This window comes from Rhinolophus ferrumequinum, chromosome 14, assembly GCF_004115265.2.
Source record: "Rhinolophus ferrumequinum isolate MPI-CBG mRhiFer1 chromosome 14, mRhiFer1_v1.p, whole genome shotgun sequence".
NCBI lineage: Eukaryota > Metazoa > Chordata > Mammalia > Chiroptera > Rhinolophidae > Rhinolophus > Rhinolophus ferrumequinum.
The window spans coordinates 45,417,371-45,443,268 of NC_046297.1; the positions used below are offsets into that span (position 1 = coordinate 45,417,371).

General features: G+C 37.9%; 1 protein-coding gene across 50 annotated transcripts in view; it reads left to right on the top strand.

The window, feature by feature from the left end:
* The window catches only part of RIMS2 (regulating synaptic membrane exocytosis 2), a 605,364-nt gene extending 592,320 nt beyond the window's left edge, over positions 1 to 13,044 (top strand). For 31 of the 50 annotated variants that reach the window (XM_033125917.1, XM_033125941.1, XM_033125919.1 and 28 more), the window contains 5 exons: positions 4,757 to 4,898; positions 8,868 to 8,980; positions 9,623 to 9,724; positions 11,104 to 11,243; positions 11,652 to 11,870. In XM_033125917.1, coding sequence (XP_032981808.1) covers positions 4,757 to 4,898; positions 8,868 to 8,980; positions 9,623 to 9,724; positions 11,104 to 11,243; positions 11,652 to 11,870 — 716 coding nt within the window. Of the gene's footprint in view, positions 1 to 4,756; positions 4,899 to 8,867; positions 8,981 to 9,622; positions 9,725 to 11,103; positions 11,244 to 11,651 lie in introns of all 50 variants that reach the window. The other 19 variants (XM_033125943.1, XM_033125918.1, XM_033125937.1 and 16 more) reach the window with 1 other exon arrangement.
* Positions 13,045 to 25,898: the final 12,854 nt, after the last annotated feature.

The window sequence follows — 25,898 nt, forward strand, 5'->3', positions numbered from 1 at the left end:
GCTTTCTTTGAATGTAGAGGGAGCCAAGTAAATGAGTCATTAGACTAAGCAGAGCAGAATAACAGGGACACCTCCTGTGTTCAGCTTTCTGCCTGTGATTTTTTGCAATTCAAGAATTTGTTTTTCACTTACAGGCATCTTCTCCAAATGCACTTTGTCTTAAAATACCTGACACAAGATTGAGTGGTTTAAGAGCGCTAAAACATAATCTGGGCCTTCGTTCTGTAGTTTGCTACTTAAGTATTTTTAAACATTTTGATATATACACATATACATGTATATGTATGTAGGGTATATATATATGTATGTGTGTGTGTATGCACACACAATTTTTATCATGGCTATTGAGTTCTTACAAATAATTTCAGTTGGTCTACTCCTATGGTTACAATAAATTATTTTCATAGTTCTCTCCAGTAAAAAAAAAAAAAAAATTATCTAAAAAATGACCTAGTGCTGCTTAACAATTATCAAAAATTTAGCAACCTAAGACAACATCCGTTTATTAGTTCACAGTTCTGTAGTTCACACATGGCGTGACATGGCTGGGTTTTCTGCTTAGGGTATCACTGTCCAGACATTGCTGTCAGCCGCCGGAGGTTACTCTCAGGTCCTTTCCACAGAGTCCCCTCCTCCATTTTCAAGCCGGCAAAGGTACACTGAATCCATCTTGTGCTTCACATCTTCCCGATTGACTCTTCTGGAACCAACCAGAGAAAGCACCCTTGTGTGTATGTTAGGCCCACTCAGATAATCTCCATATCTGATTAGTCAACTGATTAGTAACCTTAATTACATCTGCAAAATCCCTTTTGCCATGTAAGTAATGTAATTATGGTGGCCATCTTAGAACTCTGCCTACTCTACTCTACTTATATAGACATTGAGTGTTCTATGGATTCAGTTTTTAGGTGGACTAACCTGACAGAGCGTTTGGAACACTAAGTGTGAATCACCATAATGAATTATATTCAGGTTAAATTACTTTTGTGAACATGATGCAAAGGATTTGTGGTACTGAAAATACATTTACTTGCTAAATAAGTCTATAAATATATCAAATAAATGTACGTTTAAAAGACATATTTTAAAGAGCTCTTATAAATGTTCAGCATATTGTTCTAGAATTCTTTGATTCCGTCAGGTGACGATGAGTAGCTTTATTTCCTCAATGTATGCTGTTAATCGCGGTCTTGGTCATACATTAGTGACACAAATTCATAGACTTTAGAGCTAAAAGAGATCAGAGATCCTCTGTCACCCTCCCCTCTCCCCTGTCTTTTTCATAAACGAGGAGCCGGAGACTCAGAGAGGGAATACGACTCTGACGAGACCACAGAGCCAGCTTGTTAGTGGTAGAGATTGGCCTAGAATACATGTTTACTGATTCCCTATCTGGTAGTAATAGAAATAACAATACTATTAATTGAAGATTTTCTACATGCCAGGCACTCTCCTAAGCACTTTAAATATATTATTTTCCTTAATTCTCACAAAAATTCTATGAGGTAAACATTGTTATCATCACTGCCATTTCACAGTTTGAGAAAACTGAGTCACAGAGAGGGTAAGTAACTGAATCAGTGTCACCCAGTGTGTACATGGTAGAGTGGAAATTCAAGGAGAAACAGTCTAACAGCAAGCAGGACCTGACCTCAGCATTGTGCTCTGCTCTCCCACCCCCCACCCCCCAGCAGCTTCTAATGGCCTTTCATGTCAGTTACACAGTTAGCTTAGGATTCTCTCCATAGACAGCTGCACAAGCTACCCATTGGCTATATTCTGACAACAGCTCCGTGAATAACAGAATTTGGAATCTGGGAACTGTGCACACGCTCTGGTTCTGTCATTTTTCTATGTGGCTTCAAGGAATTGCATAACCTCCTGGGGCCCTTGGGTGACTATCTGTAAAATGGGATTTTTAGAGTTGCTCTGAAGAGGACCCATGTCAACAACAATCTGTAAACAAAAGGATTACATGCTCATTATAGTATTTATTTGACAAATGGTGGCCGGTTCTTATCATCCTAGAATAGCAGATTTTCACATCACTTTCACTGTGGTAGAATCAGACATTAAATGAAAAATACTAGATCTTTGACATTGCAATGGCTGTATCATGAGACCTTTAGGAATCATTGCCTTTGAAAGTCCTTTATTTCCTGAACATATCCTCATTCCACATTTTCAAACTTCACAGAAGTTGTATGTCTCACTTGATGGTGATTTGTAACACAAGTGTTCCTCACAGGAAGTGAACAGCAAAGTTACAAGCAGAGGCCAGGACTTAGCCCTTGGCCTGGCTCCCTCACTCCAGCCTAGCACCTTCCATGATTTCAGTTCACACCTGGACAAATTTTATTACTTCTGATGTGGTCATTTTGGGATCACTCTCAAATGAAATCACAAATATTAAATTTATGAATACCAAGGTCTACTCTTCATCCCCATCCTTTTTAAAAAACACTTCGTCCTCTTTGTTTTATGAATTTTTGTTATACTATTTGAAATTGCAGGTAATATAACATTTTAGGTCTAAATACTGCCGCATGTATTTTGTAATGGTAAGGACATTTGTTATAACACATGCCGTTATCTACCTAGGAAAATTAACCATTTTATTATCCCATCTAATATTCAACCTATATTCAAAGTTTCCCTACTTGTCCCAGAATTACTTTTAGAGTGTTTCGCTTTTAGGGTTTCTTGAAACCAGTCAAGGTACACTCATAGCATTTAATGGTTACATCTCTGATATTTTAAAATCTGGAACAATTCACCTATCTTGTTTGTTTGTTTTCATGGTAATAACTATTTTAAGGAACTATGCCAATTCTCTTGAACAAAATCCCATATTCTGTGTTTGTGAGATTTGTGTATGTGTGTGTCATTTATCTTGTTACTCTATCTTCCCTTTTTGAAAACTAAAAGTTGATTCCAAAGATCTGATGAGAGACAAGTTGCATATTTTTGTCCAGAACAACTGCATAGGTGATACTGTGTATTTTATATCAGGAGACACATATGACTTCCTTGCTGTTAGTGCCGCTAAGTTTGACTACTTGATTAAGATGGTGATAGCCAGGTCCTCTGGTGTTAAAGTATGTTTTCCTTTAATAAGTAGAACGAAGCTGTGGAATGATATTTGGGCTCATATGACTATCCTTTTATCCAATGATGTTAGCATCCATTAATGTGCCTTATTTGATTCATTCATTCCATTGGAGGTTGCAAATTGAGAATTTTAAATTTTTATCATTCCTTTTACGTTTATCAACTAACATTCCTCTGTAAAAAAGAGCTTTTCCTCATCAATGGGGGCTGCTTTATATCATCTTAAGTTCATATCAGTACAACATGTTTATTATCAATTATCTAAAATATCAGCCTTAGATTATGGAACTGTGTTGTAGATCAATCATAACTTTTATTTCATACATACTTATTAAAGCATTTTGATGTACATTAAAGGTGGAAGTGGAAAATAGATGAAATTTAAAGCAGTGTTTCAAAATGGTGAGCAAATATTCTAAGAGGTTTGGTGAAAGGGATTTCAACAAGTCACTGACAATATCAGCAAATATGTATTGATCTAAAATGAAATTATTAACACCAGGCACTAAAAGAGCTTACCAAATCCCAAAAAGCTAATGATATGCATGGTCACTGTGGATAAATATCTAGACCTGAAAAGAACTAAATTAATACAGATAATTTGGACTGTCACCCTGTAGCTCCAGCTTCAGTAGTCTCTCAACCCCACGCTCCGACGTGACCCTTTATAACTTGGTCTCAGTTTCTTGTGTGACCCACCCCCACCCCCACTCCTCCGTAGGTTTTGGTTATTGGCACCGACTGTCCACTGCGCATGGTCATCCCTACCGTCATACCTTTGTCCGTGCCCTTTCCCTTGGCAAAAGCTCTCTCTTCTGCCTCTTCTTGGATTCCATGCTACCCATTTTGCAAGTTTGACTCAAATTCCACTCCCTCTACGAAGCTCCTCCGTCCCTGACCTCTCCAGATAGCATTTCTTACCTCTGTCACATCTGTGGTACTTGACTCAGTTTCCCATTTGGTCTTCTAATGGGCTCCTATCAGTAAACCTGTCTCCAAGCTGCTGAAGATCCCTGAGGGCATAGCTATGCATGACCAAAACTTGCAAAGCTTTTTTCACTGGCCTCGCTGGGTTTTTGTAACCCCTTTGAGGAGTTCTCTGAAAGTTACCCACAGATGTGAAACTATTATCAACAGGGCCATCTCCTTTGTATAGCTTTTTTTGCCTTCTAATATCAATCACCCTACAAAACCAGGTTTTTGTGTGAAAGTTACAGTTAGAATTGAGGATTACTCACCACCTGTTCTTTGGAAACAATATGAAGGCTTCGTTCTTTTACAATGACAAAAAGAAAGGAAAAAGAAAAAGACATAAGTTAATCTTGCACTCAAATATTATAATGAAAACAAAGCTTATTTTATTTTCCTTAAGTTGAATCCTTTTGTTCTTTTGTTACCAGTTTGAACACTGTTTTAAATGCAAATAAAACAATGGTATTTGTGCTGCTTGAAGATTTTCAGAAAATTTTCATCCCACTCAACGAGGCATTGTCTGAAATACCTTTTCTTTCTGTCTCCTTAATAAAAGCGCTTTGTATGTATGCAGTTCTTTTCATCTGAAGACCTCAAAGCGTTGGCTGATACTTTTTGTCACCAGATGGTGATGACAAATCTATCACCTTTTTGTTTTCTGTCTGTGCAGAAGCAGGAGGTAAAAAGCTACGGAGCACTGTCCAAAGAAGTACAGAAACAGGCCTGGCTGTGGAAATGAGGAACTGGATGACTCGACAGGCAAGCCGAGAGTCTACAGATGGCAGCATGAACAGCTATAGCTCAGAAGGAAAGTGAGTGAGATGGCTATAAAGTGCATCTCTTCCATGCTTTCCTGACCATCTTCTCTATCTCACTCTTTCTGCTTTCACAAAAATAAACACACACTTTACAGCACCATTTTAATTTTCACGGGCTGATTTGCTGTGGAGAGAATTTTTGCTCACCTGACACTGAGAAATTTGACATTTCTGGCTTTTTATGTCAAAGGAAATAGTTTGGAGGATAAAATGTTTTGCTTTAATGACAAGATGCTAAAATGTGACTTACCCAATACATGCAAATAAAAGTTTGCCCTAATTTGAAATAATACATAAAAGCACAAAAATGATAAGCACTCATGCCATGCCACATGAACAGTGCTAATTTTTAAAATCTTTTCTCTAGGAATTATTACTAAAAAGTATAGAATATTGATACATACTTAATTCCATGCAGTCACAAACAATTCAGACAAATGTTAATAGCCAAAAAGAAATGTCACAGAGACTTGGTGAGCCTTTCCTATATGTAGTTGACATGTAGCTTCCCCTTGAATCAACTATACCTAAGATATTTTTCAAACATTTATAAAGATCGTGTAGCCTTGTCACCAACAAATAAACAGTAATTAGCAACTGCAGATCGTAGATGGGTGCGTAAATGACATTAACAAAACAAAGTGGGGTTTGCTGACCTCAATCTGTCATCTCCATGGAAGCATCTGATGTTTCGACAACATATATGTACCCAGTTAACAGATGGCAGGCCATAGGAGCTGCTGGCAGAATATTGATGATATGCCCTAAGGATCATTTGTCTAGCACAATTATATATCTAGATATATATAGATATATACACACACACAGAGGGTGCCAAAAAATATATACACATTTTAAGAAAGGAAAACTATTAAAATTGTAATACTCAATATATACCGATAAGAAAAGATGAATACAAGTCACGTTTGACTTCTGCAATTACAAGAGGTGCTCAAAGTGGTTACCATCAGTGTCCAGACACTTCTGATTATGGTGAACTACTGCTTGAGTAACATTGACCAAAGTATCCACTTGTATACATTTTTTTGGCACCTCTGGTATATACATACATATATATATATATATATATATATATATATATATATATATATATATATATGAGATGTGTATGGTTTCTATGCATTTATAAATAAGGTTATGTGGGATACTTATGGTAACATTAAAATGTTTGGATTAACTGTATATTTGGGAATTAAGATTGGGGGAAGAAACAGATTTGATGTTGACGAAGGATGTCTTAAAAGAGATGGAGAATCAAGTAAAATGTAAATATGCACTGAGTACTCATCATTGCAAAGCATTATGTTAGATACTGTTGGGTATATCAAAATGTTTAAACTACGGCCCCTGCACTCCAGATGTTCTTAATCTTATTGGAGAAATGGGATGAATACTTTTAAGTTCAATCAACAAATAGGACACTAGAAGTTCTAGTACTGTAGACACTATGCTGTGGGTTGGGGATACAAGCCAAGCAAGGGAGCCAATATCGGTGGTTAGGAGCATGGGCTTTAAAATCATATAGGCTTAAATTCTCATCTGGTTTTTTGATACTGTAGAAACTTGGGCAAGTTTCTAGGCTTCATTTTAATTAACTGATTGAATTTAATAATTATTCATTAAGTGCTTACAGTATTCCAGGCATAGTTCTAGGTGCTAGAGATGTATCAGTGAACAAAATATATTTTAAAAAAAAAAAACCTACCTTCACCAAACTTACAGTCTAATAGACCAGATAGCCATTAAACAAGAAAAATTAGTAAAATATATAGTAGAATAGGTGGCATAAGTGCTAAGGTGAAAAATAAAGAAAGGGAGACAGATGATAGAGAATATGGGTAGGGCTTTATGTAGGGCAGACAGGAAAAAAGACACATTTGAGTCAAGATCTGAAGGAAGTTAGTGAGCGTATGGATATGGGAGGGAGAACGTTCCAGGCTGAAGCAGTGCTGAGGCCCTGAGGCAGGAACTTAGCTGGTGTCCGCACTGTGGATTAAGAGCAAGAGGAGTAACAGACTGGGAAGTAAGATGTGAGGAGCAGTGCTGGACAGTTTATGTTGTCTTTACATATCGTTGTAAGGACTTGGCTTTGACTCTGAGAGGGATGAGAAACCAATGGAGGATTTTGAGCAGAGACCTGACATCTGACTTTAATTTTCACAGACCATTCTGATTATTTGTGGGGGTGGAGAATAAGGGTGGCAATGGAAAAATCAATCAGAAGGCTGTTGCAGTAATACGGAAGATAGAAAGCGATGGCTTGGATCAGAGTGGTAGCATTAGTGAGGTCAAATTCTGTATGGATTTTGACAGTAGAGCCGATAAGATTTATAGAAGCATTTGATGTGACTAATGAGAGAAAGAGGGTATATTAGTTTGCTAAGGCTACCTTAACAAAATACCACAGAATGGGGTGGTTTAAACAACAGAAATGTATTTTCTCATAGTTCTGGGGGCTATAAGTCCAAGATCAAGGCGTCAGCAGGTTTGGTTTTTCCTGAGGCTTCTGTTCTTTGTTTGCAAATGGCCTCCTTCTCACTGTATCCTCACAGGGTCTTTCCTCTGTGCATGCATACCCGGTGTCTCTTCCTCTTCTTAGAAGGACACCAGTCATATAAGATTAAGGCCCCACCCTTATGACCTCACTTAACCTTAAATACTTCTTTAAAGACGCTGTCTCCAAAGAGTCATACTGAGGGTTAAGGCTTCAAAATATGAATGGGGGTGGGGGCATAATTCAGTCCATAACAAGGACGAAAGACGACTCCAAGATGGAGCCATTGAAAGAATGAAGTTACCGTTGAAGATGGGGATCCTCTGAAGGGAACAGAGTTTGGTTTTTTGTTTGTTTGGAGGTTAGGAGTCAGTTTGGGACAAGTGATATTTCAGTTGCCTATTAGACATCGAAGCAGATATGTTGAGAAAGCAGTTAGAATACCTCCCAAGGGAGAGGTCCGAGCCAGAGATGTCAGTCTAGGGTAATATCAGCGTAGATCGTGTTTAAAACCATGAGACTGGATGAGATTACCAAAGGAATTGGGACATATAGAAAAGATAAGAGGTCAAAGGGTCAAGCCCCTAATATTTAGTGGCAGAACTAGCAAAGGAGACTGAGGTAGAGTGGCCAAACAGGAAAACCAGAACAGTAGAGAGTCTGGGAAGCCAATGAAGAAAGTGTTTCAAGGAAGAATGGGGGATCCATTGTGTCAAGTGATGTTAATATGTTATACATTAACATCATTGATGTTAATTAAGTAGTATTAATTAACCCAGAGTATCCCTGTGGCTATTAGGTAACATTGATTAGAGAAATTTTAGTGGCGTGGAGAAAAATAAAGCAAGGAAAAACTGATTAGAGTTTCAAGAGAGAATGAGAGGAAAGAAATTGAAGAGAGCACATAGAGACAACTCAAGGAGTTTCAAGGACAGAAATAAGGTAGTAGCTGGAGAGGGAAGTGGGGTGAGGGAAGGGATTTTTTTTTTTTTAAGGTGGAAGAAATAACAGTACGTTGTGTGCTGGTGGGGGTGATCGAAAGAAGTTTCTTCATGTATAAAAAGGGTTAAATAATAGAATCTGTCTCGTAGTGCAGCTAAGATGATTAAGTATGATACTGCTGGTCACGGAGTAAGTGTTCGGTATGTACTGAGTGCGGTACGTGTGATAGAAATCATAGTCCATGCCCTCCAGACAAGGAAAAGAAAGAGGCATAACAGAAGCCTGCAGTACAGCATGTCAAGTGCTTCTGGTGACATACATGGGCTGCTAGAGAACAAGGAGGGAGAGCCAGGGAGGTGGCATGGGGTGTTGGGATCCAATTAATACAAGTGGCAAAACAGTGTCACCTACTGCTCCTGCCACAGGGAGGGGCTACAGGGAAACCTGAGCTGCCTGAGCGTAAACAGGGGGTAAGGGTTTAATCCCATGTGTTATTTTGCTTTTAGTCTGATTTTCCCTGGTGTCCGCTTGGCCTCTGATAGCCAGTTCAGCGATTTTCTGGATGGACTTGGCCCTGCCCAGCTAGTGGGGCGCCAGACTCTGGCTACACCTGCAATGGGTAAGAATTTCTGTCACGTGATTTCCTTGTTCTTCTTTTAGATTATTGAAAATCACGTTCTCTAATTTCATAGACTCTTTAACAGTACTGTTCAGCAGGAATGAGTATCTTAGATCTTAAAAATTAAAACATCTTCAACTAATTTTTTTCCATTTAATTTACATGCTTTTAAAAGTGAGATATCATTGAAGAAGTTGTTTTTTGGGGGGGAGTGAAATTGTAGGTGTATAAATATTAACTTAAATAACTAAAAATATTGTAAACATAGTAATACCATTACTGACCTCGCATGTAACTAATGTCATTATTCTAATTTCTGTTTTTAGTGCCATATTAAATTTTATTCATTTAAAAATTGAAAAAAAATTTTCTGGTTAAAAATTGATTGTATTTTTGATAATATTTTCTTTTTGCAACTTCTTAGAAACAAGAGTGAATTTACTATCCCATTTTGTATTTAATAAAATTTACTTTAAAAAAGTGAGATATCATTAGTAAGATTTTAAATATATAGGAATTTAAAAATTTAGGAAATAAATGGGAAATGATGAAATGATTTTAAAACAAGTTCTTTGGCACCAGCATTTTTCTCACTATGCTTGTATATTAAATCCTGTGTGTCTCTTCCTCACATACCATTAGGTGACATTCAGGTAGGAATGATGGACAAAAAGGGACAGTTGGAGGTGGAAATCATTCGGGCTCGTGGCCTTGTTGTAAAACCAGGTTCCAAGACACTGCCAGGTAAAAACAGAAGAGATTCTTCTATTATTGTTCATAATCTACACTTTTCAATTCAGAGACTTTGTTTTTGACTAGCTGCTGAAAACTTTGTTTTTAGATAATCAAGGATACCAACAAATGAGTCAGTTATCTGTAATAGTTTGTGTATTTATCCTGAGTAAGCATCAGTGAGGGTGGTCTGGTGGGGATAATATAAGTTGTTAAAAGAAGTACATACTCGTATGTAGTTGTAACCACTGCAAAATAAAAACTACCATACTTAGATAATTCATTTTGTACAACATGTACATAAAAAGGTGTTTTTCTCATTAACTGGTATTTTATGTTATCCTTCAGTTTACCTGGAGCTTCAAAATTCTCCTCGGAAATTCTTAGAGTTCTAGAATTAGAATAAGAATAACATACAGACCCCAAAATAGCATAAGCCTATGTATGCAGGACATTCTCATTATAAGACTTTTACTTCCTGTTGTGTATAAAGAAAAAGAGCATTATAAATTTTTATTGTGATGTCACATATTGTGTCCTGAAGGTACGTACTAAGGTGCTTGTTTCATAGAAAGTGCCACAGACCCCAGGCGCGTTGTGCAGAGATGTATAGGTCATCAGATCTGATGTATAGAACAATTACTGAGGATTCTGAAACTTGGTTTCTTACTTTAGCACCTTCACTGACTGGATATAATTTTGAATCTCTTAATTTTCCTATCCTTGCAGAAAATCTAAATTATAATATATATGACCTATTGTACAACCTTACAGTGGTGATATTAAGGAAAGTGTGTTTATAAGGTCTTGGAGCTAATCAACCCATTCCTCTAGATAGAATATCATAATTTCTACATGCATGAAAATGCATACATGAAGAGTCTATCAGATAAATTTCAAGCCATGGAATTCATAATTAGTTGCCTCTTCCCAGCTAAGTTGAACATACTACATCCAACCGCATGCTTGTACCCACACCACCATCAATACATAAACCCTTTTGAGTGGTAAATAAGTGATTTGTGGGAATGGGTGTGTAAAACTATGATTTCAAGCGTGTTTAATTAGATTTAAGTATTAACAAAAGAAAGACTAAGTCTGAGTAAGACATCTCTGTTAGGGACGAGAAGCATTTTACTTTATTTAAGGCAGTGTTCAGATCTATATAACCAGATGATGGCAAAATAGTAATCAACTCAGAAGCTGTGTCAACATTGCCTAAAACTACCTGAATGGCTGATAGTTATCCATTGTTTATCTAGTGATTTTGACGTAATGTGGAAAGGCCAGTGACTTTGGATTGCTAGCTTTTTCACCCTAAGATGAAGCAGTTGCAGATCTCACCCATGATAGCTCACCGCTTAACTCTCCTCTGTGTTTTCTTTCCCAAGCACCGTATGTAAAGGTGTATCTATTAGATAATGGAGTCTGCATAGCCAAAAAGAAAACAAAAGTAGCAAGAAAAACGCTGGAACCCCTTTACCAGCAGCTATTATCTTTCGAAGAAAGTCCACAAGGAAAGGTTTTACAGGTATTTCCTGAATTGTTCTTACCTAAGAAAGTATTTTCATGGAGTCAAACTTTGTACCCAACATCTTTTCTCATCGCATTCTTTTCTATTCCTCGCAGCGAAAATTCTTGGGAAACTTCAAAGCAGTGGCCAGTGCTATGAAGCGATAGACACTGTTGTTTCCTTTCAAGTGACTTGCCACCCCCCATCACACATAAACTCGAGTCCCCTGGGCCACTTATGGTCCTCATACTCCATGCAGTTTTCCTGATACACCTTTGGAGTCTAGTTGTTAAAGACAACTATTATAGAATTAGATACCACCAACTTGATGTCTGATGTCCGCACATTAACTGGATGTATTTTAGTTTACAAGTTTTCATGTACCTGATTATACTGACATTACTCTCCTTTTTATTTTGCCAACAGATCATTGTCTGGGGAGATTATGGCCGCATGGATCACAAATCTTTTATGGGAGTGGCCCAGATACTTTTAGATGAACTGGAGCTGTCCAATATGGTGATTGGATGGTTCAAACTTTTCCCCCCTTCATCTCTAGTAGATCCAACCTTGGCCCCTCTGACAAGAAGAGCTTCCCAATCATCTCTGGAAAGTTCCACCGGACCTTCTTACTCTCGTTCATAGCAGCTGTCAAACTGTTGTCATAGCAACCAGCGTTACAAAAAAAAAAAAAAAAACCCACAGGTCAGCAAACCCTGGTAACACTGCATGCTTAATGTTGTGTCTTCTGAGCCTGTTTCTAGGGATACAAAGCGATCCTGTGTTCTCAGAGGAAGTTGCACACATTGTGCCCTAAAGAAGGCCCTCAGGTGAAAGAGCAGAACTACAAAGAATTATCAGGTTTGGAGTTCAATTAATACTCGCGTTTTGGTCCAATCTGAAGCCATGGATTAATCTCAAAGAATCAGTCAGTTTCATGCAACAAAAGCCCTTTTCAGTGGCACCTTTATATTTTTATCGTTCCTTTTTCTTCATTTCTCTGACCCCAAAGCCCTGTTATGCCACAGAAATGGAGCTATACAGCCATTAAGCCATGTTACAAGTCAAGGAGCGAAGTCCTAGGAAGCATCAGGTGAAAAGCAGGAGACCAAAGAAGTGGTCCAGGACAAAAAGTCAGCCCTCCTCTGGACGGTGACCGGAGCAGCCAGTCCGACGTGAACAGTGGCAGACTGCAGAGCTCCAGCAGGCACGCGATCCCCTAATGCCGAGATGTGTGGGACTCTGAAAAACAAAATTCTGTGGCTACACCGTACTGAATGAAATTCAAGAAACTTTTTTTGCATGGACACAGATTAGCTGAATACTTAAATTATTTTCTTGGGGCTGCAACTTGCAAAAAATAAAAATAAAAATCAGCCATTTTCAACAATTTATATTATTTTTAAAAATAAATTTCACTAGTGCATGGTTTTAAAAGGGGGAGAGAATGCAGGGTGATACAAAGACACACCATGTTTATTCTTTAAACTAATCATAGTCTGTGTTTTGGCAGACATTACAAATGAAAATACTTTTTAGAAGATACTTAAAATTCTCTTTATGTGACAAATAAGTATATATTCAATTTATTTCCATGTTAAATATACAAATCTAATGAAGTTCAATATGTGCGAATTGTTCACATCTTTCTTCCTCTATCTCACTTTTCCTCTTCTCCCTCTTTTAATCTTTTATTTTCTTTCACTCTACCATAGTGAACATTATACTAAAAAATTACAAGTTTTTGACCTGTTACTCTCTTATACCCCATGTTTGATTCAGAGCTGTAGATGCTTCTGAATCTATGAATTTCTCAAGGGAAAAAAAAAAACTAAGATCTTTCTTTATTTCAAGCATGTTGAAAAGGATTTTGCAACATGGCTTGGGAGTACATTAAAGTAAGTCAGCATGTATTTGATAAAGAAGATATTTGAACTTTTGCAGTTTATTGTATAGTGCATGGTAATTTTATTTTCACCTTCAAAGTTCAGTTTACCAGAAAATTCTAAAATCATGTGGCCATTATAATGTCTAATAAATTTGTTTCTGGCACCAGCATTATTCATACAGGGGTTAAAGTATTATTTCTAGAATGTTTTAGGTTTTGTTTTTTAATTAATTAAAGCAATTTCTTTAGCTAGTTTCCATATACTATGTGAATAGAAACACTGCTAAAACTTTGGGGCCCTGAAACACAGGGACTGTTTATTAATTCATTTTTCTGTAGTAAAATTCAATTTTTCACAAATTATATTTCTAAAGAAATATAGTAAACATGAATTTGCAACAAATAATTTTAAAGCTCTAATTTTTAGGGGACTCAAAGAAAGTCAATCTACCTATTAATAGTTATTTGATGCCATCACCAAAAGTCTACACGTAAATCCCCCAAAATTAAACCCCTGCTTTTGGTTTTACAGATAGTTGTTACCATTGGGTGGTGCTGCAAGGTCAAATTTCTCTTAAGTTCCCCTATTTAGAGGAAAAGTCACTGGTTAATGTAATAAACCACCCATACTTTCTGCTTTTTTATGTATAGTTTGATAACACATTCTTTAGGTTGATTTTAATTTCTTGTAATAATTTGAAATCCACATACATAACCATTTCTTTAAAGCCATGCACAAAAATTGCTTTCTTTTTTTTTTTCCTTTTTAAATTCACTGATGACCATTAAAAACTATCATGCTTGATATGGTGCAAAAGTTAAAATGAGTATCACTAAAAATGCCTTCTCTTTATGTGGTGCAATATGAACTATACTGAGACTGTGTCTTGACATTCTGAGATCTAGGATGGACCCGGGTAAAGTTTTTCAAAGAATGAATAAAACTTTATTGAAATAACTTAGACACGTGTGTACCAGCAAACAATTGATTTAATAGACCTAGAGTGTCTATATTCTCCCTTAGAATAAACGTTTACCATTTTCCTGATACTAAGATGCAGTCACATAATCTTTTGTGCATATTCCTATATAAATTATTTCTAATTTTAATAAGAAGGACATGACTGTATGGAATATTTGTACATACCTCTCATTATGCAGTATTTATTTAAAAGTTGGTGTACTTTTTTTTAATTTTCACCTATCTGCACCTCAACTTGTGGTTTAGTCATGTAAATAGCACTATTCCAGTGACCATTGCTGCCCTGTATATAGTATGTTTTAAAAGTAAAAGGAATTCCAGTTGGGGAAAAAAGGGGTGGGGGCAGATTAGTCCTGTAATGAACACCAACTAATGTAAATCAAATTCATTCTGGTGATGGTATTTAACACTTTAAATAAAACATTTTCTTTACAGACGTTGTATGCACGGCTTTCTCTGACTTCTCCCCACACTTTCCTAACCCCACTGCAGCTCATTCCTTTAAAGACAAAGAGATAATCTTTTCTACCTCTCCATGCCAGAAGCAGACTGCTGGTCTTAGCAAGTCGCCCTCAGTAGGGCATTTCTTTAATGTGCCGAAGGATTCCTGCTCACATCATTAAAAGTTGCTGCTTTTTAAAAAGGTTATTCCGGATGGAGTTGCTTTCTGATCCAATGACTCAGCAGCTAGCAGATTTCATGAGTGAAATGGGTGAGATCTGAGTCAGTACAGCTGCAGAGTCATAGACTCTTACACAGGCCCTGTCATTCCCTGTGTGAAGGTGACGAGGGTAACAGTCTGCTTTCCACTATATGTTTCCACTGACATGTCAGTTCAGCTTTGTGGGGGTTGGAGGGTGCGTTTTAAGTTGAAGAGGTGTGTGGTAACCTGTCCAGAGACTGGCTTTTATCGTGTGGGTTGAATGGATGAAAGGACTTCTCCATATCCTTCCAGGGCAGTTCCTCATACTGGGAGAAAGAATCCCAGCCGTATTCCAATGGGAGTCCTTCCTGGCTCGAAATTTAGGAGCTAGTTTGATTAGTTAGAAATCAACTGAAATAAACCTCGTTCTCTCTTCATTCTTGGAAACAGTCATTTCTCCATTTGCAAGGACTCAATTCCAGCCCAGTCCCCCATACCTAACCCCATATTATTTTTCATTGTTCAATATACACTACCTTCTCCACCAAGCTATTTCTTTGCTGTTTATTATAAAAATCTGCTTGCCTTACATGCCATCTCTTGAAAATCCCTTCTACTTTCTCAAAAATAATCCATATTAGTCCCTTCCTGCGACTCCTCCTCAGGACTGAGCTCTTCAGCAGTTCCTGACTAAACCCTAACAATATGGCTGCTTTGATGCCAACACCTACACTTTCCCAGGAGCTCCAGATTCCCAAGGCCCGGAAACAATAAGGGACATTATGATCACTCTTGTAGGGGCTGTCAGAGAATTGGTCAAGAAATCACCAAAGCTGTCTACCTGTACTGGTTTAGCCTTTAACATTCTGTGCATACAAAAATCATGTTCTCTACATGTTTGGCTCAACTCCCTTAGCTCATGATGCCCTCAACATCCTGCAGGCATTCATGGACTGAATAATGGAAGTTCACACACCCACCTTTGCTTTGTGAAGCGTGTATTTGAGAAACAGCAGTATGTAAGAGAAAAGTAAGAAACAACAACAATCTGCTATTCAAATTCTCCACATTGTTTACTGAAGGCACTTAGTTTCTCTGGCATTTATTTCTTCATCTGAGAGATGAGTTTGAGTTAGATAGTCTTGTATCATTAAATCAACACTTTGACTAATATGTAAACTCCTTCAAGGAAGGACCACATCTGTTTTCTTCCTCTTTTGTATACTCAGTGCCAAGAACAATGCTGAACATAGATGCTCAATAAATATCAACCAAATTAATGAATATTTAATCTCTGCTATTTTTGAGACACTATTCTAGACTTTGTAGTGAACAGAATAAGCACGGCCCTGTCCTCATGGGGCTTTCATTCTACTAAGGACACACACTGGGGAGAAACATTACAACTATGATAACTTTCCAAAAAGGAAGCCCCTAGGATCCAATGAGAGCATACCGCAAAGTGTTTTAACCAAGTCGAGAGAGTCAAAGAAAGTATCTAAAAAAACGGATAGGAGTTAAATAAAAGATGATAGCAATGGGAGATGGGAGTAAACTGAAGAATATGCGAGGCAAGGAATTTGAGGGAAGGGAATTGTGACTCTACCACTTTTATTACTGTATAGAGTGTCTAAAGCAATGGTGAGTATATAAGAAGTGTGAGTGAATGAATGAATGAACGAACAAGTGAATACAGATTTCCGCAGCCTGAGCTATTTCTATATCATTGAGAGCTTTGTTGAGAAGCTGATTTTAATTTGAACTTGATGTTAGATCTATTTGTAAGTGAGATCATTGATGAGGGATAATCTTCTGTATAATTATATTTTAAGTGGTTCTCAGAATACTACTCAGCCCTTAATGCCATTCAACTGTTAGGTCTTTGAACATAGAAACCATGGCCTGTAGCTCTTCTGTACCCAACACAGCACCTAGCTCAGTGCTGTGCGCATTATAGGTGCCACACGCTCAGCCTCAACAGTGAATATCCCTTTCAAATCTTCTCAGAAAGATTACTGTTATCAACACGGAGACTCCTGAGTCCTAAAATTTATGTTCATAGTTTGCATATGGTTGAGTCAAAAAGACTTTAAACAAGTGGTGTTCTTAATGATTTTTGGGTACCAGCTTTCTGTCATTTTCCTTTGGGGTAGGGGACCATTTCATTTATTATGTGTCTTTTCTTTTTCTGATCCATCCATACTGTTCCCATGAGACTTGCATTTTCTAACTAATGCCATTCCCCTGACTCCAATTGATGGAAGTATAGAGGGTACAGACTCTTACACTGAGTCAACTTGCACCCTTGCCTGTGAAGATTTATTTTTTGTTTTGTTTTGCCTTGATACCAAAGAGGCAGTCCATCTATAGTGACAGAAACTATTAGATGGGGAAAAAAAAAAGGTCAGGCGCTGCCAGTGGCTATGCTTTCTGATATATGATGGAAGTTAGATTAAGACAGAAGCAAGTCAACAAAGCCAAGTAGAGGCAAGAAGTCTTTTAGATGTCATGTTCCTGGTTCCATTACGACAGGATCAGCTTCATCCTTACTCTTCCAAGAGAGCCCATACTCTTCCAAGAGAGTTCTAGCTATAGTTAGTTGGGTTCCTGCTACTTGAAGTTACGAGTCCTAATTAATATATTTGGCCAATGGCAAGACTCATGGAACTGTAGAATTTTGAAGGAGACACTGAGGTTACCTAGGACAATCACATACCATCAAGAGAAACCCTAAGAGATGGCCATCTAACCTCTGCTTGGCAAGGGGCTGGAGAAGTAAACTATAGTCTCTAACACTTAGATTCTTCTTCCTAACACCTAGCCTAAATCTCTCCTCCCAAATTGTACATTTCCTGGGGCTAGCACTACATTTTAGAACGTAGCAAAGGACTGATCCCTCTTCCACATGATAGTCCTTCAAATATTTTAAGTTGGCTCTCTTACTTTCCCCAACTCTTAGAAAACAGCACAGCAAATCAGCTATAAGTAACTGTTCTAGATAAGAATGCCTGAGTTGAAATACATGCTCCTTCATTTACTAGCTATATAACCTTGAGTGAGTGATAAATCATTTATAAAATGGGAAGCAGGATAACAATGCTACCTAGCTCACAAGGTTGTTGAGAGGATTAGATGAGATAACATAGATAAAGGACAATTGTAGACATGTAAATACTCAATAAATATTAGCTATTGCTGTGGTGGTTGTAATTGTAATTATTACTACCACTATTTATTCTTCTCTTTCCCAGGCACTTCTAAACCCTTCAACCATTTGTCACTTGCTACAACTCTTCCTTGTCGCCTGTATATCTTCTCCAGAATAAAGCAAATGACTCCAGATGGGTCCTGGCCCAAGAAGTGTACTATGCTATGGATTCTATTTCTGTAAACACAACCTATAATTCTGTTGCTTTTTGCTGTAGCCACCTCACATAGCCCTTTCAGACTGGGCTGGAGGTTGACCAAATCTCCCAGACTTTCATATGAATAGCCGCTTCATTCTGTCCTTGTGGAATTTTGCTTTTAGCCAAGCACAGATAAAAAAAGTTAATTCTTGCTAAATTTTTTCTTGTTTTTTTTTTCCAAATATTCCAGCCCACCAAAATCTATGACCATCCTAACTCTAGCATTAACTCTGAATTCTTAAGACTCATCAAATATATTAGCTTTCACTGCCAGCTCTGTGTCACCTGCAAATCTGATAATGGTGTGTTTCCTCTACCTTCATCCATATCTTTAATGTTGACAAAAATAGGGTCAAGATCAATGCTTTGTAACCCTCTACTGGTACTATTAGTTCATGTCAATCGTAGTTATTGTCATGTGATACATTATAGTTGGCAAAATGACTTTAATATACATGGCCTAACTTAATTCTTATGACTGCCTTATGAGGTGAGTAGTAGTATCATTATTTTGCAGGTAAGAAAGCTGTCGTTTAGGGGGGTCAAATAATGTGAGCAAGGTCACTCATCTGATAAGTGGCATATATGCAAACCTGGGTCCTCTGACAACAAATCGGTTGTTCAATCAACTGTGAAAGCTCTTCATCTTACCGTCATCATCCACCACAGGTTTTCCCATCTTAGCATCAGTGAATTCATTAGCCTTTCTCAAATGACTTCCTGAAACATAGATTTACTACCTTTACTGTGTTTTCCTTCTATTGCCCTCGAGATGCTCACAAAACATAGGGCGTGCGATGGGGGGGGTTGCTGGTTATAATAATACCCACTTGTCTGAGTTCCGGGATTTGACCAGAACACAGATATGGGCATAAAATGGGTAGTCACTAGTGACAGGTTTTTTCTTATTATGGGTGTCAGCTCCTATTCTTTACTTTGTTTGTTTTTCCATATCCAGTTGAATATTCTTCTCCCGGTTGCAGACAAGAAAAGCGAGAGAATTAGAAAATACTTTAGCATTTTTTCCACTAATACCTCTGAGCAGTGTGTCTGCCCCTTCTTTGACAGCTCCTTGGCCCCAGAAGAAGTAAAAAAGCCATTTTTTATTATTACCTTCAGCAGTTTTCCAGCCTCACTTCAATCTCCTGCCACTCTTCCTATAGGTATCTGCCCTGGTCCTGTTTGTCCTCGCTTCCGGACCCCCGCCTCCTCCTTTGCTCATCAGAGGTCATCAGTAGAGCCTGTAATTAGACTGCTTTTATCTATTTTTTTCATTTCTTTCTGTTTTGCCTGCCTTTCCCTTTTTCTTATTAGAATATTAGAATAATTTTTTTTCTAGATTTTTGCATGCGTCTTTGGCCATTACTGTTCCTGCCAGGGATTCACCTTTATATCCTCTGGGTTTTTCAATGCATCGGTTAAAAACTGTAGGACACATGTCTGTAGTATCTTCTTTCCTCACCGTCATGACTATAAAATGAAATGGTGACTTACTACCAAGAGTGTAAGTGACTAACTTCTACATCACAAATCAGTTTTAGGTTTTTGGGGGTAGGGAGAGGGCTTTTTTTTTTTTTTTTTTTTTTTTAGAATTATACTCTGTTGCTGGTTCTTGGCTCCACCCCTTACTCAATGTTCAGTCTTGACAATGTCATATGTGTTCTCCGAGTCTCACGATGCACAGCTGCAAAATGGGAAATGTAAAACTCAGTGCATTGTGTTGTCACAGGGATTAAACGACATAATGTTTATAGAACACACAGCACCATTGATAATATAGAATAAGTGCTCGCAAGTGCCAACCATGAATATTATGAGCATAAGCAATTGATTAGAATGACTTGAAAACCATTTCTTTCCTTGCTCGCCCGTCTCATCAAAGGTAGAAATCCTCCTAAGGAAATAAATAGACATTTGGACATTCAGGGCCAAGCTGAAGCTCCAGCTGCTGGATTTGGAGGTAACTCTGCTGAGCTCCCTGATAGCCGACCTTGTCTAATCTTCCCCGGACGTGAATGTGCTCCCAGTGGATTCAGTAGTCTCCTATCAGGGCTGCATAAAAGAAAGACCCCAGAGAGGAATCTAAGCAGCAAGGCAGCTCAGCCTTCTCAGAAGGGAGCAGCTGGGCAAGAGAGCCGGGCAGCCATCCAAAAGATAGGACCGTAAGAACACCCTGGGAGAGTTCACTGTGTGCCCTGGAGAGCCAGGATGAGAGAGGAAGTCGCAGCTCCTGGATGATAACAAGAGATGGGCAGCCTCAGAATCCTCGTAGGCGTGTCCTTGAGTTCCTTACCATGCAGCTTCTCTGGTTGTTTCCTAAGCAAGAAATAGGGCAGGCTCTTCTCTGGTTCTCACCTCCAGAGTCTCGCACCCCCATTGCAGGTCTGACTGGAGGGCTACCAGGACAACTGACTTCTTGGGTGGCCACCCAAGGACAGCAGGGCCCCTGCAGGCTACAACAGGGCCCTGACGACATGTTGGGATACTCAAACTCTGAACCACTGATGACTTGGGCCCTATGTGGGAGTGATGAACAGCGTGGCAGCAAGAAACTGTCTGTTAGACAACCTTAAGCTTTTCTTAGCAAATCTCCAGCTCTTGCGCGAGAAATATTGGAAGTGTAGAAAAAGGTATATGTTGCCTAGCTCATTCTTGATTTGTTGTAGCCAGGAACTTTGTGTGCTAATACCATGCAGCTTATGTAAGTTCTTTGTGACATAGTAAAAATATCAACCAAACAAAAGTAAAAACAAAAACCCCAGATTGGTGGTATGAGGGGGCAGGGTGAGAGGCTGACTCATCCTGCATGTTCTGAGTTTTGATGAGTGCTGAACACTCAAGGTTGACAATCCAATTGACTTTAGGTACAAATCTGGTGCCTAAAGACTTAGAGAAGTTAATCCCCAAATCACAAAACCAAAAATCTAGTTCATAAGGGCCTTCCCAGAGAGGAGAAACAATGGGGTACAACAAACACAGCCTAAAGTCTTAGAACCATCTAAGAGACAGGCTTTTAAAATATAGGGGAATCATTTTACTTCCAAGCACAGTAGGCCTTCCATCAATAGCCATCTCTAGGTATTAATAGACACATCTTTCCTATCTTATTTCTTGTCTGTTGTCACAATAAATCACATTTTGATCCTCAGGTATAAATACTATGGACTCCTCATTCAAAGCTAAACCTCAAACCATAGTATGAAAGAGGAAGTGGGGGCAGAAGGAGACAGAGGGGAAGAAGAGTGTGGAAAAGGAGGGGACCAGGGAAGAAGAGGTCTCAAAACAACTTAGCCCTTAGCTAGAGTTTGGTCCATGTTCCCTATCTGGAGTTTGGTCTCTGTCTTCTCACACGTAGCTCAGAGTGAGGCAGGTGAGTGGTAAGTGTTTGTGAGAACCAGAAGCAAACTGGAAACTGGAACAAACACTTGAAGGCTCCTTTTAATAATATACTTATATCCAGGGTCTTCCTGAAGAACTGAGTGTGCCTTGAATGGGAAGGAGAGGAGTCAAGGCTTTTAAGAGGACAGTCAGAGAAGAGACAGCCATGCCTATGGGCAGAGTTGAGTTTGGGGGAGAACAAACCACACCAATGGAGAGCAGGACCATAACAACGCTGCAATGGAAAGGTCTTCCCTTTGGAACACATAAGTAGCAATGGGACTACCTTTCACTTGATGCAATTTTCTGCTGCAAAATACGCAGCTGTTCTCTTTCCTTTCTCTTTTTTTAATATGTAAATATCAGCGTACTAGCCCACCCAGCCAGGTGTATTTTTCTTATCTGTTGGGCTGGGTAGCTTATTGGCCAGATTTAAAACACAGCATTTTGCACATATGAAACAGAATCGGAGGACATGAACCACAGGCTGCTCAGGGATCTAAGGAGTGAGGGCAGAGGTGAGCAGCAGCAGTCCTGGTGGGAGACTGCCCCCTGCAGGAACTTGGTGGTTCTTGGTCTCCCCGTGGGCGATGATGTGGTCTCTCCGTGGTCTCCCAAATGCTCGTTGATGGCCACTTGCTCTTGTCTCCTCGACATAACTGGTCTTAATAATGACAGTTCTGAAGAATATATTGCAAGACAGTATATCCCCTAAATTTTATATTTTATTGTTTTAGATATATATGTAGTAAATAAGACGTGATTTCAGACTGGAAAGTGCCTCCCTGAATATGACCAGAGTGTATGTTTCCATACCTCAAATACGCATCAGTTGCTAGATAAGATTTATACTAGATAAAAGCACAAAGGCAGAATTGGTTAATTTTCTTTAAGGAGGTTGCCTGAAGGAGGTGAGCTTTTCTGTTTACTGTTCACTTATTCTGTTTCAGTTTACTCGTCTGTAAACAGAGGCATATCATGCCCATTTCAAAGGGCTTTGGGAGTTTAAATGAAAAAAAAAAAAAAGACCACATCCAACACAGCCCAGTATATATACTGTGTTTCCCCAAAAATAAGACCGGGTCTTATATTAAGGTTTGCTCCAAAAGACACATTAGGGCTTATGTTCAGGGGATGTTATCCTGAAAAATCATCCTAGGGGTTATTTTCCGGTTAGGTCATGTTTTCGGGGAAACATGACAACTACTTAACCCAAATTGTTTCTTGTGTAAATCAGGGATTGCATTCACCATAGGTAACAGAGTCCCCAGTAAGAAAAGCTTTAAAACATCGAGGCTTATTTTTGATTCAAGGTTATTTCCTGGTTACAAGATGGTAGCTGCTGCTCCTGCCATCATGTCTACATTCTAGGAATGAAAAAAGAGGAAAAAGGAAGAACAAAGGACACTAGCGAGGTGCGAAACTATCTTTAAAGCTTCCTGGAAGTGCAGCCCAAGACCTCTAGTCTTAGGGGGAAGTGTTCAATATGTAACCACTAAGTACAATGCTAGCTGTAGGGTTCTTGTAGATGCTCTTCTCGTGTTGGGGAAAGTTCCCTTTTATTCTTAATTTGCTAAGAGGTTTTGTTATGAAGGCGCTAAATTTTGTCAAATGCCTTTTCTTCTTCTCTTGAGGTGTTTATATGGTTTTTCTCATACACTATGTTAATATGAAGAATTACGTTAATTGATTTTTCCAATGTTAAGCCATTGGAAAATTTGGAAAGAAACCCAACCTGATCATGATGTATTATCTTCTTTATATATTGCTGAATTCAATTTGACACTATTTTGTTAAGGATTCCTGCATCTATGTTCAGATATTGGTCTTTAATTTCTTTCTTTGTAGTGTGTTTGTTAGGTTGGTATCTGGGTTATGATGACCTCATTAAAAAAAATTAGTTGGAAGTATTCCCTCCTCTATTTTCTGAATGATCGTGTATAAAACTGGTATTATTTCTTTCTTAAATATTTGATAGAATTCACCAGTGAAACCATCTAGGCCTGGAATTATCTTTGTGGGAAAATTTTAACTACAAATTAAAATTGTTGAATAAGTAAAAGGCTATCTGTCATTTTGGCTATGTTTTTCAAGGAATTTGTTGATTTTATGTAAGTTTTCAAATTTTATCTTTATAAATGTAATATTTTTTATCATCCTTTCGATTTCTGTAGAATCTAAAAAAAAGACCCTTTTTTTACTCTTGATATTGATAATTTTCTCTCTTTCTTAATTGGACTGGCTAGTAGTTTATTAACTTTGTTAATCTTTTCAACATAACAATTTTTAGCTTTGTTATATTTCTCTATTCTTTGTTCTCTGTTTTATTGATTCCTGCTCTTTATTATTTCCTACCATCTAATTACTTTGAGTTTGATTTGTTATTTTCTAGCTTCTTAAAGTGAAAGTTTAGATCTTTGATTTTAAACCTTTCTTTTCTTTCTAATATAATCCTTATAGTTCCTTTTAAACACTGCTATAGCTACCCAAGTGCTGACATATTTTCATTATCATTCAGCTGAAATATTTATTATATCTTGTGATTGCTGTTCGCATCCGTGGGCTATTTACAAGAGCACTAATTCCAAATATTTGGGAATTTTCTAGGTATCTTGTTATTATTGATTTCTAATTTAATTCTATTTTGGCCAGACAATAAACCCTGAAAGATTTTGATCTTTTGATATTTGTTTGGACATATTTAATTGTTCAGTATATTGCTTGTCTTGGTGAACATTCCAAAATGTTAAAAAGAATATGCATTCTGCAGTTGTTGCCTTTAGTGTTAATGTTCTATAAATATTAATTAGATCAAGTTGATTGATTTGATTGTTAAAATCTTCAATGTCTTTAGTGATTGCCTAGTTTTTCTATCGGTTACTAAGAGAGAAGTAATAAAATCTACAACTACATGTAGTTGTGTCAATTTCTCCCTTTAATTCTGTCATTTTCTTCCTTCATATATTCTGAACCTCTGTTATTAATTGCATAATATATATGATTGTTATATGTTCCTGATGAATTAAACTGTTATCATCATGCAGTACCCTTTTATCACTGATAATATTATTTGTCTGGAATTTTACTTAGTGTTGAAATACTTACACTAGATTTCTAACGCTTACTGTTTCTATCCTTTTACTCTTAACCTGTCTGTGCTTTTAATTTATTTAAATTTTGTCTTCATCTCTTTCTGGCAGCATATGGTTGGCTTTTGCTTTTTAATCGAGTCTGGTGTTCTTCCTTTTAATTGTAATGTTTAATTCATTTATCTGTAGTACTACTATTAATATGGTTGAGTTTAAGTGTCCAAATTATCCTATCTGCTTTTATCTTGTCTTTTCCTGTCTTTAGATTAATGTATTTTTTAAATACTCCATTTTAATTTCTCTCTTTGCTTTGCACTGATTTTTTATGGTTGCTTTTAGATAGATTACAAATGAATCCTTAACTTATTTTATTATTGTTAATGAGAAGTTAATATTTTACTAGTTCACATAAAATGTAAGAACCTTACATCAGTAAAAGTCTCGTTACCCTGCCTATCCTTTTTGTTATTCTTAGTGTTTATTTTGTCTCCATAAGTAGTAAAACACCAAAAAACAGTGCGTTGTTTTTGCATTAAATAATCAGTCGTCTTTCAAAGAAATTATGAGAAAAAAAGATATTCTTTTATATTTTCCAATAACATTTACTAATTCTGGTTCTCATTCTGTCCCAAGATCCAGTTTTCTGTCTTGTGCCATTTATTTGTAGCCTGAGGAATGTTCGTTGGCATTTCTTGTAATGCAGGTCTGCTGTCAACAAGTTCTCTAGGTTTTTATTGTTCTGAAAATATCTTTTTTTTTTTTTAGCAAAATTTTCTTTTTTTTTAAGATTTTATTGGGGAAGGGGAACAGGACTTTATTGGGAAACAGTGTGTACTTCCAGGGCTTTTTTCTAAGTCAAGTTGTTGTTCTTTCAGTCTTAGTTGTGGAGGGCGCAGCTTAGCTCCAGGTCCAGTTGCTGTTTTCTAGTTGCAGGGGGCGCAGCCCACCATCCCTCGCGGGAGTTGAACTGGCAATCTTGTGGTTGAGAAGATGCGCTACAACCAACTGAGCCATCCGGGAGCTCAGCGGCAGCTCAGCTCAAGGTGCTGTGTTCAATCTTAGTTGCAGGGGGCGGAGACCACCATCCCTTGCGGGACTCGAGGAATCGAACTGGCAACCTTGTGGTTGAGAGCCCACTGGCCCATGTGGGAATCGAACTGGCAGCCTTCGGAGTTAGGAGCATGGAGCTCTAACCGCCTGAGCCACAGGGCAGGCCCCTGAAAATATCTTTATTTCACTCCTATTTTTGAAGTATATTTTTATTGGATAAAGAATTCTGTGTTGAG